The 16595-nt window shown below is 53.4% G+C and overlaps 1 protein-coding gene across 3 annotated transcripts in view; it reads left to right on the forward strand.

Annotated features, from left to right (window-relative positions):
- The window catches only part of FIGNL2 (fidgetin like 2), a 28273-nt gene extending 13821 nt beyond the window's left edge, over positions 1 to 14452 (forward strand). For all 3 annotated transcript variants that reach the window (XM_061416022.1, XM_061416023.1, XM_061416024.1), the window contains exon 2: positions 12364 to 14452. In XM_061416022.1, coding sequence (XP_061272006.1) covers positions 12375 to 14345 — 1971 coding nt within the window. In that variant the 5' untranslated portion in view covers positions 12364 to 12374 and the 3' untranslated portion in view covers positions 14346 to 14452. The remainder of the gene's footprint in view (positions 1 to 12363) is intronic.
- Positions 14453 to 16595: the final 2143 nt, after the last annotated feature.

A 16595-nucleotide genomic window follows, 5' to 3' on the forward strand; every position in this document is an offset into this window, starting at 1 on the left:
CTGATCTCTTTACCATGTGTCCGGTGGCCTTTGATGGGAATTCCATTGCCCCTTTTGTCCCCTCTCAGAGGCCTGGCTGGGGAAAGAGAGAAGGAGGATTTTTTTGGGGGGGGAAAAAGCCAGGTGGGGTCCCTGGGGGCTGGGCTGAGTGCCCTTCAGCTCCAGTCAGATCAGGGCTGGGTATTTTCTCTGGTTTTCACAGACACAAATTCCCGTCTGCTCCTGAATAAGTTCCCTGGCTTTGCCTCTTGCCACTCTGAATAGCTGGTGTGAGCTCAAATTTAGTCACCTGGATTTTTTTTCTTTATTTGGACACAGAGGTACTTTTAAGCCTCTTTGGTCATTTATCCATCCATCCATTCATTTATCCATCCATCCATCCATCTACCCATCCATCCATCTATTTATCCAGGCATCCATTCATTCATTTATCTAGGCATTTATCCATCCAGGCATCCGTTCATCCACTATACAGAGTCTATTAAGAACTTACTGTGTGCTTGGCACTGACCTAGGTTCTTGGGAAATGAAGTGAACAAAGCCAAGTACCTGCTTTCATGCAACTTTCCAGTGGGTAAAAGACGATAAAGCAACAAGTAGGTCAGATTATGATGAGTACTACAGAGAACATCAAGTTGGGGGGTCTGGGTCTGCTGTGATGACAGCTAAGCAGAGCCCTGGAGTGAGGGAGGGTGAGTCGTGTGGAGATCTGGGGAAATAGTATCGGAGAGCACCAAGCGCAGCAAGGCCAGGGCCTCTGAGTGGGAGCAAAGCCAGTGTGGAGGGAGCAGTGAGGAAGCCACTGTTTGGAGGGGAGGCCCCAGGGACAGTGGCAGGAGGGGAGGACTGGAGGTGAAGAGAAGAGGTTGGGAAGGATGAGGTTGGCCACTGGAAGGACTCTGACTTTTATTCTCTGTGACGTAGGAGACTCTGGAAGTTTCCAGGTGGAAGAATGACATGCTCAGACATGTTTTCAAAGGTCCTGTGGCTGCGTGTTGAGACTGGAGAGTGGGGGACAAGGGTGGGCGTGGGAGGGGAGATGGCAGACTGCTGCCATCCTCTGGGTGAGAGGTAGTTGTGGTTTGGAGAGATTTGGAAGCCAGGGCCAGTCTGATCTGCTGGTCTGAGGTGTGAAAGAGAGGGGTTAGAGACAGCCCCACAGTTTCTGACCTGAGCACTTAGAAACGATGAGGCTGCCATTTCCTGAGATGGGGAAGACTTGGGGTGAGGGAGTGAGAAACTCAGAAGTTTGATTGGGACATATCAGTTGTGCCCATTTAAGTGGGAGGGTCAGAGAGAAGTTTGACTATGCCAGTAGGGTGTGTGTGAGGGAAAACTAGGCTGGAGCCAGTGGTCAAGGCCATGAGCCTGGATGGGGTCTCCAAGAAATTAATGTGGAGAGAAGGATCCAAGACAACCCTGGGCTCAGCAAGGCTCAAAAGGGAGGGGGTGAAAGGAGGGCATGAAAGAAATAAAGGAGGAGAGGGGGTGGGGCACCCAGTGAAGAAGCTTCAGGAAGGAAGGGTGATCAGCTAAGTCCAGTGCCGCTGAGCTGAGGACTGGCCGTCAGACTGTCAGATTTAACAACACGCACGCAGGAAGCTGGAGTGCTGGGTATGAAAACTGGTTGGAAGGGGTTCAAGTAAGAATGGGAAGGGAGGAATCAGAAATTGTAGTATAGGTATCTTTTAAATTGTTTTTTATTTTGGTAGAAAGCAAGCAGAGAGCAATAGGATGTAGTTGGAAGAGGATCAAGAGATTCTTTTGAGCTCCCTTGACCCCGAGATGGGAGAAGGAGCGGCCTGTTTGTGGGCTGAAGAGGGTGAGCGGTAGAGGGGGAGATTGATCACGCAGAAGAGGGGAGACTGGAGGGAACCCAGTCCAAGCTTTGAAAAGGGATGGGATCCAGGAGCAAGAGGAAGAACAATCTCTGTTCTTGTTGCCAGGAGGGACTTTCTCTGGCTCCCCCAAAAGGCAAGGGGTCAGTTAGGACTGGAGTGGCCAAGGAGGATGCATGAAAGAGGAAGGGACTGCCGTAGGCCCTGAAAGATGGAAAAGTGATGGTTGGCAGAGGGAGGCTTTCCAGTGGGTGGCCTTGGGTAAGCAAGGCAATGTAGGCCAGAATGAGCAAGCAGGGCTGTTTTCCAGGTTTCTTTTGGCTCCAACCATTGCGACCTCCTGGCATGCATCCCCTTCCTCATCTCCCTAGGCCGTCCTGTCTCCCTTTCCCAGCTTCAAGTTCTCCACCATTCTCCAGCCAAGAAGCAAATTTAGGGACTGGGAAGAGAGTGTTCAAATCTGCTGACTGGACTCCCGCTCCCCTGGGATCTGCTCCTCAACTGATATCCTTGCCTTCCCACAGCCTGTGGGGGTAGAAACCAATGGCCAGAAGGAGGAGGCCCTCTTTCTGAGCTTGGGCAAGTGGGACCAAACCCTGGGACTCAGTTTTATATTTTCTTGGGTGGGGTGTTGGGCTTCCCTGGTGGCTCGGCCTACAGTGTGGGAGACCTGGGTTTGATGCCTGGGTTGGGAAGATCCCCTGGAGGACGGCATGGCTACCCACTCCAGTGTTCTTGGCCTGGAGAATCCCATGGACAAAGGACCCTGGGGGGCTACAGTCCATGCGGTTACAAAGAGTTGGACACGACTGAGCGACAGCACAGTGGGTGGGGTGTTTGCGGCAAGCGATGACAGGGACGTGCTGGCACTCCCTGCTCAGCCCAGCGGCCGAGGACACACCCCAGTGCTCTCTGCCTGCAGAGACCCATTTTAGGTGCTGCTGATCCCCCGCCACCACCAAAAATAGGCTCCACTGCTTCCAGAATTGATTCTTTTCTTTCTTGCTCTTTAGACTTTTCCCTCTCTTTCTTTTTAAGGTTTTTTTTTTGTTTTTTGTTTTTTTTTTTTGGTATGTGAACTGCTTTTAAAGTCTTTACTGAATTTGTTACAGTATTGTTTCTGTTTTATGTTTTGGTTTTTTGACCCTGGGGCATGTGGGATCTTAGTTCCCCAAAAGGGATGGAACGCACACCCGCTGCATTGAAAGCGGAGTCTTAACTACTGGGAAATCCCTCCCCTTCTTTCTTTCTCTTCCTTCCCTTCTTTCCTTCTTCCTTTTCCTTTCTCTTCATCCATCTTTCTTTCCTTCTTCCTTTTCTTTTCTCTTCCTTTCTATGGACATGATCATGCTCACCTTATCTTCCCTGTTAGATGATAGAATCACGAGGAAGGGTCACAGTCCGATCCATTTTGCCCCTCTGACAGCTGCTGCTCAGTGGCCAGCACTCTGAGGGTATTAATATGTGGAGGTGTTTTCTGGCTGGATGCGAGCAAGACAGTGAACCTGCAGAAAACGGGCTCCAGCCCCTGGGCCGCAGAGTTCTGTAGCTGCCTTTCAGGCCTCCTTTGGTTCATCCCCTAAGCACTTCTTAAGCCCTACCTTGTGTCCAAGGCAGGGTGCTGGGGGCCCAGCTGTGCTGAGGCTGCACTCTGACCAGACTTGGGGAACAGCTTCCTGAGGTGGGCACAAGAGCCAAGGCAGGCAACCTGTCCTGTCCTCCAGAGTCCCCTGTGTGTCCTCCCTGTCCTCTCCTCTTGCAGTAACGGGGTTGGCACAAGGTGGGTCAGGGCCCAGTGGATGGGGAAACAGTCCCTTTCAAGCTCTGCCGGCAGCTAGAGAACCATTGCACCCCCCCACCCCCCCAACCACCACCTCCCAGGGCACCAGTTGTGAGCAGGAGACAAAAAGCCAGGACAAAAGGCCTGTGGGAGCCGTGGCGAGTAGATTAATGAGATTTCCATACGAGGCCCAACAATAGGATTCTCCACTCCAGCCCCTTTGTCCCAGGCTGAGGTAATGGAGCCCGAGGAGCTGGCCCAGGAAGGCGACATCCACACAGGCCCTTGTCCTCACACGCCTGGAGCCCCAGCACAGCTGCCCCTCCTTCCGGCCCTGCCCCCAGCCCCGTGGCTGAGGGAACTCTGAACCGAAGAGAAGGGGTGTTACAGGTCTTCTGAGGGAGCTGGAGGGGTGTATTGGCGTCCCTTCCATCTCAGCCTGTATAAAAGTTCCTGGCGAGAGAAAGTTTGCTGTCTACCATCTATACGGTCTCACTTGACAGCTGAAGAAAAGTGAGGCTTGGCGAGGTTAGGTGTCTTGCCAGTGGTCACACAGGGGCCGCTCAGGGTATCTGCTGCCTCTTGAGGCCACAGTGGGGGCGGAGGAGCGTTTGAGGCCTGTGTGAGGGAGAAACACACTCCTCCTGCAGGTGCCCCTTTCTCTTACACACCTCTACCTTGGTGCTCCCCTTCTGACACCAGATGTGAGGGTTTTCCACACACCAGCCCGTTCTGGGACAGCAGCAGGGTGTCCCACACATTTAACTCAGTCCTGACACAACTGGCCTTGTGGTAGCGGCAGATCCCAAGGGGTAAGGGGGGCCCCACAAAACTGCCCCCTTCAGGCGCCAGTCACACATCCAGACTGTTACCTGTGCTTCTGACTGATGGGCATAAATCAGAGGTTCCTATGACCCTCTTCTCGGATTGATGAATTTGCTAGAATGGCTCACAGATCTCATGAAACCAGTTTACTTACTAGATTATCAGCTTAAGTCAGAAGCAGCCAGATGGAAGAGATGTACAGGGCAGGCATGTGGGAAGATGCCCAGAGCCTCTATGCCCTCTCCCAGCGGCCACCCAACCACTCCTCCCCAGAAGTTCTCCCAACCCCATCTAGTGACTAAACCATTGGCCACTGGTGATTGAGCTCAACCTCCAGCCCCTCTCCTTTTCCCAGGAGGTGGGGGGTAGTGTGTCTGTATTGGGGGCTGAAGGGTCCAACCCTCTAATCATGGCTAGTTCCTCTTGCCATCAGCCTTCATCCTTAGGTTTCCTAGGAGCTTTCCAAAAACCCTCATTAATATAAACTCAAGTGTGGTTGAAGGGGGCTTTTATAAATAACAAGACACTCATTTCATTTTTATTGCTCTGAAGCTATTTCAGGAACTGAGGACAAGAGACCAAATATTATTATGAAGGATGCTCCTGTCACGCTTATGCTTAGGAAATTCCAAGGGTTTGGAGAGCTGTGAGCCAGGAGGAGTGGATGAAGACTAAATATATATTTCTTTTCAAAAAGTATTTATTTTTGGCTCTGCTGGGTCTTTACTGTTGCATGGGCTGTTCTCTAGTCCAGTGAGCAGGGGCCGCCTTCCAGCTGCAATGCACAGGCCTCTCACTGTGGAGGCTTCTCTTGTTGCAGAGCACAGGCCCTAGAGCTTGCAGGCTTCAGTTGCTGCAGCACGCAAGCTCAGTAGTTGTGGCTCGAGGGTTCCAGAGCACAGGCCCAATAGTTGCGACAAGCAGGCCTTGGTGCTCTGCGGCATGTGGGACCCCCCGGATCAGGGACTGAACCCGTGTCAATCCCTGACTGGCAGGTGGATTCTTTACCACTGAGCCACCAGGGAAACCCTAAATATGTATTTCTTATTGTAAATCACACTACCACAACCTGTGTCAGGCCTGATGCAGTGTCCTTGGCCTGGTCCACAGGGATGGGAGAGGCCCATGAGGGCTGAGATCAGTGCACTGAGTGCCTTGGCCATTTGTAAAGGCCCAGACACTCCCTCTTTGATCCTGGAAGACTTCTTGCAAATGAGGGGAGGGTTTATAGAATTCTTTCCTCCTCTTTCATCCAGCAATCGTTTCTGTTACTATTTATTGGTCACCTATGTCTGGGGAGGCCTTACAAATAGCTGTGAAAAGAAGAGAAGCGAAAAGCAAAGGAGAAAAGGAAAGATATAAGCATCTGAATGCAGAGTTCCAAAGAATAGCAAGAAGAGATAAGAAAGCCTTCCTCAGTGATCAATGGAAAGAAGTAGAGGAAAATAACAGAATGGGAAAGACTAGAGATCTCTTCAAGAAAATTAGAGATACCAAGGAAACATTTCATGCAAAGATGGGCTCGATAAAGGACAGAAACGGTATGGACCTAACAGAAGCAGAAGATATTAAGAAGAGGTGGCAAGAATACACAGAAGAATGTACAAAAAAGATCTTCATGACGCAGATAATCACGATGGTGTGATCACTCACCTAGAGCCAGACATTCTAGAATGTGAAGTGGGCCTTAGAAAGCATCACTATGAGCAAAGCTAGTGGAGGTGATGGAATTCTAGTTGAGCTATTTCAAATCCTGAAAGATGATGCTGTGAAAGTGCTGCACTCAATATGCCAGCAAATCTGGAAAACTCAGCAGTGGCCACAGGACTGGAAAAGGTCAGTTTTCATTCTAATCCCAAAGAAAGGCAATGCCAAAGAAGGCTCAAACTACCGCACAAGTGCACTCATCTCACACACTAGTAAAGTAATGCTCAAAATTCTCCAAGCCAGGCTTCAGCAATACGTGAACCGTGAACTTCCAGATGTTCAAACTGGTTTTAGAAAAGGCAGAGGAACCAGAGTTCAAATTGCCAACATCCACTGGATCATGGAAAAAGCAAGAGAGTTCCAGAAAAACATCTATTTCTGCTTTATTGATATGCCAAAGCCTTTGACTGTGTAGATCACAATAAACTGTGGAAAATTCTGAAAGAGATGGGAATACCAGACCACCTGACCTGCCTTTTGAGAAACCTGTATGCAGGTCAGGAAGCAACAGTTAGAACTGGACATGGAACAACAGACTGGTTCCAAATAGGAAAAGGAGTACGTCAAGGCTGTATATTGTCACCCTGCTTATTTAACTTATATGCAGAGTACATGAGAAACGCTGAGCTGGAAGGAGCACAAGCTGGAATCAAGATTGCCGGGAGAAATATCAATAACCTCAGATATGCAGATGACACCACCCTTATGGCAGAAAGTGAAGAGGAACTAAAAAGCCTCTTGATGAAAGTGAAAGAGGAGAGTGAAAAAGTTGGCTTAAAGCTCAACATTCAGAAAAGGAAGATCATGGCATTCGGTCCCATCACTTCATGGGAAATAGATGGGTAAAGAGTGGAAACAGTGTCAGACTTTATTTTTTTGGGCCCCAAAATCACTGCAGATGGTGACTGCAGCCATGAAATTAAAAGACGCTTACTCCTTGGACCAGCCTAGATAGCATATTGAAAAGCAGAGACATTACTTTGCCAACAAAGGTCTGTCTAGTCAAGGCTATGGTTTTTCCTGTGGTCATGTATGGATGTGAGAGTTAGACTGTGAAGAAGGCTGAGCACCGAAGAATTGATGCTTTTGAACTGTGGTGTTGGAGAAGACTCTTGAGAGTCCCTTGGACTGCAAGGAGATCCAACCAGTCCATTCTGAAGGAGATCAGCCCTGGGATTTCTTTGGAGGCAATGATGCTGAAGCTGAAACTCCAGTACTTTGGCCACCTCATGCGACGAGTTGACTCCTTGGAAAAGACTCTGATGCTGGGAGGGACTGGGGGCAGGAGAAGGGGACGACAGACAATGAGATGGCTGGATGGCATCACTGACTTGATGGACGTGAGTTTGAGTGAACTCTGGGAGTTTGTGATGGACAGGGAGGCCTGGCGTGCTGCGATTCATGGGGTTGCAAAGTTAGACACGACTGAGTGACTGAACTGAACTGATGAGTTAGGACTGGACTCTGTGTGGAGTCGCGCAGAGTTTCAGCCTTCAAGGGTCCACAGACAAAAAGTTGAAGTGACATTTTCTCCACAGAGCCCCAGCCACCCCCAGTGAAGGCAGAAGACTCAAATAAGGAACTGTCTGCACAGCCTAGGGGTGTGGATGCTCATCAGATGACGAGTGTGCTGGCAAAGGACAGCTCTCCTTGGGCTGCTTTGCAGTGAGAGGATGCACATTCTCCTGCCTGTGGGGGCACTGGTGACTGGGGCTCCCCCAGGAGAAGATTACAGGTTTGAAGTGTAAACATGCAGCTGTTTGAGGTGTAGCCACATTTCCGGGCAAACACAGAAATGTTTCCATAGGGCCAAGGTAATGGGCCTTGGAGGCTGGGCCGTGTCACGGCCTCAGGCTCTTCTTTGGCTGTGAGTACCAAGGACTGGACCAGGGAGCCAGTGCAACCAAGAAGTATGGGCCTGGGGTCTGTACTTACACTGCTGGGGTCTGAATCCTGCTCCCCTTGGTACAAGCCGGGTGACCTTAGGATGTATCAATCTCTCTGTACCTCAGTCGCTTCACCTGCCAAATGGGGATTGAGACAATAGTATTTCTCATGAGGCTCTTATGAGGGCTATGCCAGATAGTGCATAAAGCAGAGTGGGGGCTGGCTCTCCCCCAGTGGGGAAGCAGCATAAGGACCAGTCTGTATATTAGAGCTGGAAGGAACCTCCATCACAGAGCATTCTCCACATTCCCCCAACCTCAAGGGTAAGTGACTTGTTCAGATTCACTCAGCAAGGTTGGGCCACTGCTCAGGTTTCTAACTGTAATATTTATCATACTACTTTGTACCTGACTCAGGATTCTGTATTTATTTGGCCACGTCAGATCTGGGCTCTCCAGCTGTGGTGGTTGGGCTCAGTAGTTGCACTGTGTGGGCTTAGTTGCCCCAAGGGATGTGGGATCTTAGTTCCCTGACCAGGGATCGAACCCTTGTCCCCTGCATTGCTAGGCAGATTCTTTAATCACTGGCCCATCAGAGAAATCCATATTTATCTTTTTAAATCCTCATAGTCACTGTGCAGGGCAAATGTTATGCTGTTTTTTAACAGATGGAGAAATTGAGCTTCAGTGACATCCGGCAGTCGGCCCAGCCTAACACTGTAAGGGTCAGAGCCTCATTTCAAATCCAGTTCTCTGATTTGAAACCCACATTTTCCCTCAAGTCCCTGGGGCGTGTCTTAATGTCTAGCTCAGCTGATACAGGGACTGGAGTATGCCCTATGAACCTGGGGAGGAGGTTGGGTGCCTCTTCAGGGAAGATCCCTCCTGCTCCCGTGGGAAGCAGACAACAGAAAGGCCCCCGCATCTCTGTGAGGAGAGGGCTGTAATTGGCCTGAGGGCTGGGACAGGGAGACAGCATGCTCTGGCTGCTCTCACTGCAGATAGTATCATGCAGGTAGATGGTGATGCTTCAGGGAAGAATGGAGGAGGAGGACAAGAGAGATGGGCTGGTAGTCAGTGGAGGGCTTAGGGTCAAGGAAGTTTTTTTGAAGCTGGGAAAAAATTAAGCTTGCTGTGGGGGCAGAGCCAGGGCATGGTAGTGGGCAAGGACAGTTAATTAATGGAGCAAGGTCCCAGCCTAGGCTGGAGAGGTTGAGCTGAGCTTGAGAGACCTCTCAGGCCTCCTAGTCTCTAAAATGGATGCAGATATAGATAAATGTGAAAACAGAAGGCCCGAGGTGATGGAGACGTGCCCCCAGCTACAATGGAAGGGAACTGCCTGGGAGCAGGCCTGTGTCTGAGCAGATTGAGGGTAGAGATCAAGTGGGTAGGATGAGCTGCAGGGGCTGGGAAACCTCAGAACGGGCTGAGTGCAGAGCAGATGAGATAGACCGGTGTGGAACTGGCAGGACAGGTTTAGAGGGCCAGAGGTAGTGGGTTTCTGGAGTCCACAAGGGCTGAGGTGGGAGAGATTCAGTGTAGACCACGGTCTGGAGAGTGCAGACCTGAGTGAAGACCACTGCCAGCCAGGGCAGGAGCTGGTGAGAGGGGCTGGGAAGATACCCCATGATGCCAGTGAGGAGGAGCAGCAGATCTGGCAGGTGGTGAAGGAAATGCATGTGAACAAGCCCAGACCCAGAATCTTCTTTGCTGTGTCTGTGTCTGTCCTGGGAGGGACCACCTTTCCTTCCAGCATGCCCAGTTAACAAGTTCAGGGAGAGTGCTCTCTCTTTTCTCTATGTTAAGGAGCCAAAGCATACATAATAATGAACAAAACAACAACAACATAAAACAGGTTTTGGGCCCATGTCGTAGCACAATCTGTACAATTCTGATGTCACCACATATGACCCTGCAACAGGAACCACTTGAAATTTCTGATGTCCCAGGAAATTATCTCCTTTGACATCAGGTAAAGCCTCCATTCTTTGGAGGCCCCTCAGCAGGAGCTGCGCACATGCCTTCCTAACACCTCCCCCTCAGTTCTGCTGTCTCTGCTCGCTCTCTTGCCACTGGTGGCCAGGAGCACCTCTCAGATGGAGGTGAAACAACTCTTAAGAATTCCCCTTTTGGGACATCCCTGGTGGTCCAGTGGTTAAGACTGGGCGCTTCCAATGCAAGGGATGTGGGCTGGATCCCTGATTGGGGAACTAAGATCCCACATGCTGTGCAGTGCAGCCAAAACAAAAAACCTCTTTTAAAGCTCTACTATCTATGGCTCACGCCTTCCCTAGGGCGTGGGGATGAGGGTAAACGGTTTTATTTTCAAAGATTGACGTCAGGTCAGTCGTAAGAGGTGGTGCAGTCAAGCTACTACAAGTAAGGGCAATTGCCTGAGAAGCAATCTGATAATTTTCAAACTCTTCTTGTACCACCGCCCCCACATATACCCACTGCCAGGGTTCTGGTGACCCAGCAGTTCTTGGTACTCCCCCGAGGCTTGCAGTGTATGGTTATATAGGTTATGCCCTGCACATAAGTCCTACTTCTCAAGGGGCACAGGTATCATCATAGACACAGATTTGTTTTGACTATCACAGTTTCTCAGAAGGTGGCAGTAAGGCATCTTGAGGTGGGGAAGAGGACATATGAGCTATTCTAGCCCTAGCTTCCTCAATGCACTGTGCTCCGAGTCTTTGAATTGCTGGAATCCTCTAGCCTGTCAGGTCAACTTGGCCTCTCACCCTTTAAGTTCCAGTAAAGACACCTCTCCCTGGCGAGGCCATCTCGACTAGGCACAATACGTCCCCCCGAGCCCTAGAACTCTGGACACACACCTCTGGTTTTCCACCTCATAAAGGATGTCATCTCTTCTGGCTGAAACATCATATTCACTTTTCAATCTGCTCTCATGCCTAGCACAGCTTTTAGTATGTGCTCAGTAAAATTCTGTTGAAGCAAGAATATTGACCTGTAAGCTTATCAAAATCTTAGGACTGAGAAATAATCGTTAGCAAAAACTGTCTGGAATGTCATGTGCCCATTTAGTCTTTGAGCTGTTATTCTCAGATCAAGCAAACGAATTGGAGCCATACAGCTGGAGAGTGCCATTCCCCAAGCCTTGAATACCTTTTACCAGTTTGGCCCATGCCTGGACTGGTGCTGAGGGACAGTGTATGAAATAAATACTTCTGCAGTATTTATATCATGACCACCTAAGAGGCCATTTCCTGAGGTCCATGAAAAAAAGTTCTATGATCTCTATGCCAGGAATATTTTGCTTGTTTTGAGTATGATAGTGTGTTTTACTTTGCAGAATTATTTGGTTCCTGGGAAGTGCAGATAAACTTGTGACCAACTTTGTTTTGTAATATTCACTTTTATTTATTTGGCTGTGCTGGGTCTTAGTTGTGACACACAGGATCTTCATTGCCACAAATGGGATCTTTTGTTGAAGCATGCGATCTCTTAGGTGGGATATGTGAGACTTAGTTCCCTGACCAGGGACTGAACTCGGACCCCCTGCATTGCGAGTCTTAGCCACTGTACCAGTAGGGAAATCCCATTTCTACAATGGGCACTAACTTTGTCCCATCTTCTCCAGAAGACATTTATGTTTATTCGAAACAACCTTTTTGTATTGTGCTGAAACATTCTGGGAACGAGGCAGGTGGCAGCACCTGCTCTGGGTATGCAACCATCACGAGCAGAGTTGGGTCTGGAACCCAGGTGCTCTGACTCCATCAGGTAGATACAAGAAACCACGTGGAAAGGAAGTGATGCTTCTGGGTCAGCCTCTGGGGTTTCCCAGGGACAGTGAGACTCTGCCACAGACACCATCCTTCACTACAGTAGGTCTGAGAGGACCGTGTGTCCTCGAGTGCATGGCTGGAGGCACCTGGACAAAACAATAGTCATTGCCTAGGTGAGGTTGCTGCTGCTAAGTCGCTTCAGTCGAGTCGGACTCTGTGCGACCCCATAGACGGCAGCCCACCGGCTCCCCCATCCCTGGGATTCTCCAGGCAAGTACACTGGAATGGGTTGCCATTTCCTTCTCCACTAGGTGAGGTTAGGACCCAAAAAACCATCATTTTCAGATGCATCTTGGTTCTGAGGAAAGTATTTTCAGACAACTTTAATTGTGGGACAAGACAAATACGGTGATTTTGGTGCCTGAAGATGGCCCGGGTAGGGTGGAAAGCTGTGGGTGGATGCGGGAAAACCAGCCTGTCCCAAGCTATGGTTTAAGAAGGTCCGCCTGCGGCTGGCAGTCGGTGGGTCCTTAGAGGCTCTTCAGGATCTCACTAGCCGCTTCTCTTGCCTGCAGCTCTGTCGAAGATGCACTGGACACCGGAACACGCCCAGCCCCTCAACCAGTGGCCAGAGCAGCACCTGGACGTCTCCTCCACCACCCCGTCGCCGGCCCACAAGTTGGAGTTGCCCCCTGGGGGTCGCCAGCGCTGCCACTATGCTTGGGCACACGACGACATCTCTGCCCTCACTGCCTCCAACCTCCTCAAGCGCTACGCCGAGAAGTACTCGGGGGTCCTGGACTCGCCCTACGAGCGCCCCACCCTGGGCGGCTACGGCGACGCCGCCTTCCTCAACGGCGCCAAGGGGGACCCCGAACCCTGGCCGGGACCAGAGACTCCTTACCCCTTGGCCTCGCTCCACGAGGGCCTCCCGGGAACCAAGTCGGGCGGTGGGGGCGGCTCCGGGGGTCTCGGCGGTTCCCCGGTTTTAGCCGGAAACCTGCCTGAACCCCTCTACGCCGGCAACGCGTGCGGGGGCCCGTCGGCGGCGCCGGAGTACGCGGCGGGCTACGGAGCAGGGTACCTGGCGCCGGGTTACTGCGCGCAGACAGGCGCCGCGCTGCCCCCGCCGCCCCCGGCCGCGCTCCTGCAGCCCCCGCCCCCGCCGGGCTACGGCCCCTCTGGGTCTCTGTACAACTACCCCGCAGGGGGCTACGCCGCGCAGCCGGGTTACGGGGCCCTCCCGCCGCCGCCCGCTCCGCCCCCGGCCCCCTACCTGACCTCCGGTCTGGCGGCGCCCACGCCTCTGCCCACGCCCGCCCCACCCCGGCCGTCACCCGCCTCCTACGGTTTCCAGGGGGTAGCGGAGGCCGGGGTGTCGCTGAAGCGCAAGGCTACAGACGAGGGAGCCGAAGGCCGCTACCGCAAGTACGCCTTCGAGCCCGCCAAAGCCCCGGCGGCCGACGGCACCTCCTACCCCGCCGCGGACAACGGCGAGTGTCGGGGCAATGGGTTCCGGGTGAAGCCGCCAGGAGCGGCGGAGGAGGCGTCAGGCAAGTACGCTGGCGGCGTCCCTCTCAAAGTCCTGGGCTCCCCCGTCTACGGCCCGCAGCTTGAGCCCTTTGAGAAGTTTTCAGAGCGGGCCCCGGCGCCGGCTCCCCGCGGGGGCTTCGCGGTGCCGTCAGGAGAGCCTCCTAAAGGTGTGGACCAGGGAGCTCTGGAGCTGGCGACCAGCAAGATGGTGGACTGCGGACCGCCGGTGCAGTGGGCGGACGTGGCGGGCCAGGGCGCGCTCAAGGCGGCGCTGGAGGAGGAGCTGGTGTGGCCATTGCTGAGGCCTCCCACCTACCCCGGCAGCCCGCGTCCGCCGCGGACCGTGCTGCTCTTCGGACCGCGGGGCGCTGGCAAAGCGCTGCTGGGCCGCTGCCTAGCGACGCAACTGGGCGCCACACTACTGCGCCTGCGCGGAGGTACGCTGGTCGCGCCGGGCGCTGCCGAAGGCGCGCGCCTCCTTCAGGCCGCCTTCGCGGCTGCGCGCTGCCGCCCGCCCGCGGTACTCCTTATCAGCGAGCTGGACGCGCTGCTGTCAGTCCGGGACGACGGCACGGCCGCCGCAGGCGCGCTGCAGGCGCCGCTCCTAGCCTGTCTGGACGGCGGCTGCGGTGCGGGAGCCGACGGCGTGCTGGTCGTGGGCACCACTTCGCGGCCCGCGGCTCTGGACGAGGCAACCCGCCGGCGCTTCGCTCTCCGCTTCTACGTGACGCTGCCCGACGGCCCGGCCCGCGGGCAGATCCTGCAGCGGGCGCTGGCCCAGCAGGGCTGCGCGCTGAGCGAGCGGGAGCTGGCCGCCTTGGTGCAGGGCACCCAGGGCTTCTCTGGGGGCGAGCTGGGGCAGCTGTGCCAGCAGGCGGCGGCCGGGGCAGGCCTGCCGGGTTTGCAGCGCCCCATCTCCTATAAGGACATGGAGGCAGCGCTGGCCAAGGTGGGCCCTAGGGCCTCACCCAAGGACCTGGACTCGTTCGTGGAGTGGGACAAAATGTACGGTTTCGGACACTGATGGCGCACCAGGAGGCCCAGGGAGCTGCCGCCCACTCCCGGCCCCTCTGTTTGTGAAGGGTCTTCTTTAACCCCACCGGGCTGGGGCGTGCCGGAGTGAGGGGTGTGGGGTGGGGGAGTGGAGGGGGCTGCCGGTGGTTTTTTTTTTTTTTCCCGTGGGAAGGAAAATGCTTGTGCTAGGCAGAGAGATGCCATATGCGCTGTGTACTCAGGTTTTTTCCTATTTATTGTGGACGGGAAGCTCGCCATCTCTGCCCCGCGGAAGACTGGCCCCGGGGCCTAAGGAACTCCTGCTCTCTCGCCACAATCCTTTTGTCTCCTCGCTGTCTGAATGGCTCCCTCTCCTTTCCCCTCGTCTCCCTTTCTCTGCTTCTGGTAGTTTTCTTTCTCCGTCGCTTTGTCACTAACCATACACCCTTCTCGCTCCCCGCCCTGTCTCTCCATCACCTTCAGTGCTTCCGTTTCTATCCCTTGCTCTCTAGCCTCTCTGTGTCTTGGTCCCTCTCCCTGCCTTCTGTATCTCACATTCAAAGACTGCAGTGTCCCTTTGCGGAAGATCCGGAGGTTAAGGGGCTGAGGAGGAGGGGGTTCCCTTCACCCCTTATCCCTCATCCAGCTGAAACCTTCGGTCTGTGGGAGTCAAGCAAAAAAGAAAAACACCCAAAGAAGGGGGTTTTGTTGTTGTTTTTGAGGAGGAAAATTCCAGAAATGTAGCTTGTTTAATATTTTAGGCCTCTTATTTTTGTAAGATGTGTAGAATTTGCTGTTTTTCTTTTGACGACTCAGGAAGAAACTGACCTCAGAAAGAATGTTAGATTTTGGCTGCTTTCCTGTGTGTGTTCCCCCCACCCCCAGCCCTTCAACCCCTTCAGCCCTAGGGAAGCAGATTCTCAGAAGACTCAGAAAGTGAGACCTGAGGGGAAGGGGAGAGGAAGACCGAGAGGCCACACTCCAACCCCTGCGCTTCTTGGGACAGAAGCAGAATGTATTGCAGGGGCCTCCTCCTCAGGGCCAAGGTTGTAGGCAGAGGTGATGAGGACTGAGTTGTGGCATTTGGAAGGAGGCAGGTCTTGCTCCCTTCCTGCTGCTCTTCTTGTAGGCCCCACCCCTCAGCTGAGTGGGGTGTTTTGTGTGCGGGGTTGGTTACCCAGAGTTGGGATGCCCTTGCCCACCGCCTGCCCCAGACCTAGCAGGTAGGCTGAGAGGGCCCAAATGGGAAGGTGAGCCGGGTGGAAATTCCCCAGAGAGGTCATCCCACCTGGTCCCTGTCTAGGCAGAGGTCTCCTGTAACTTATGCTAAGAAGATTTCCTCCAGAGGGAAGGTAGTCTGGCCATAGGTCTGATTGGGCACAGAGTTCACTGCAGACTCAGCCTCCATGGTCTGCTGGGAGGCTCTGAGGAGGGGTGAGTGAGTGTGTGTCCATTGCAGGAGAAGGTTCTTAGGGGACTCTTACCTCTCCTGTTCTCTTAGGGTCCTAGGTCTAGAACTCCAGGGGCTATGAGAGGGTGAAGGAGATGGGCAGCTGTGTTCCCCTGAATAAACATTGGACTTTTATTCTCAGTCCCACCCAAACTCTCCACCAGAGGCCCAGGCTTAGGCACCCTTCCTTGTGAGAACTTTATTCTTTTCCCACCAGCTTTCCTGTGATGGGGCTTTGGGGTATTTTGCCCCCCCCCAACTCTGTTGAGCCCATTTAACAACTCTGACCTTTGGTCCAGAGGTGGGGGAACAAGCCACCACCCCACTTCTCTCTCCCACTACCCTAGCCTCCCTTGTTTCTCACCACCTTGACAGCTCCTCCAGTGTCTCCCACCTCCCACTCCCAGCTGGAAGGAAGTCCAAGGGGATGTTTCAGGTGCCAAGGTGCTGAGGGTCTGTGCTGGCCTAGGAGTGCTAACAGGAAAGTGGCTCTGTTTTCTCTTCTCCCTCCCCGCCTTGGTCCCTGACCTTCCTTCTGCTCCTTGGAGCTGGCTGGCTGAAGGGCTACGGTGCCTCAAAAGCAGTGGGTGCAGGGTCTTGGCTGTGAAAAGCCCATGGGGGGAGCAGCGAGTGAGCAGGTTCTCTCAGGTGTGTGTATGTATAAGGGGGGTGGGTGGGTGGAGGGCACTGGGGAGGGGGTTTGGGATCTCAGCCATCCCTTCAAGAGGTAGACAGCTCTTGGGGTTGGGGGGGGAGCTCACTGACTGAGGCCCACGGCCCCCACTGCCTCCTCTACTGGCCTTGGGGAGCTTTGCACAGGGAGACAGCCCC

Source organism: Bos javanicus, chromosome 5 (assembly GCF_032452875.1).
Source record: "Bos javanicus breed banteng chromosome 5, ARS-OSU_banteng_1.0, whole genome shotgun sequence".
Classification (NCBI taxonomy): domain Eukaryota; kingdom Metazoa; phylum Chordata; class Mammalia; order Artiodactyla; family Bovidae; genus Bos; species Bos javanicus.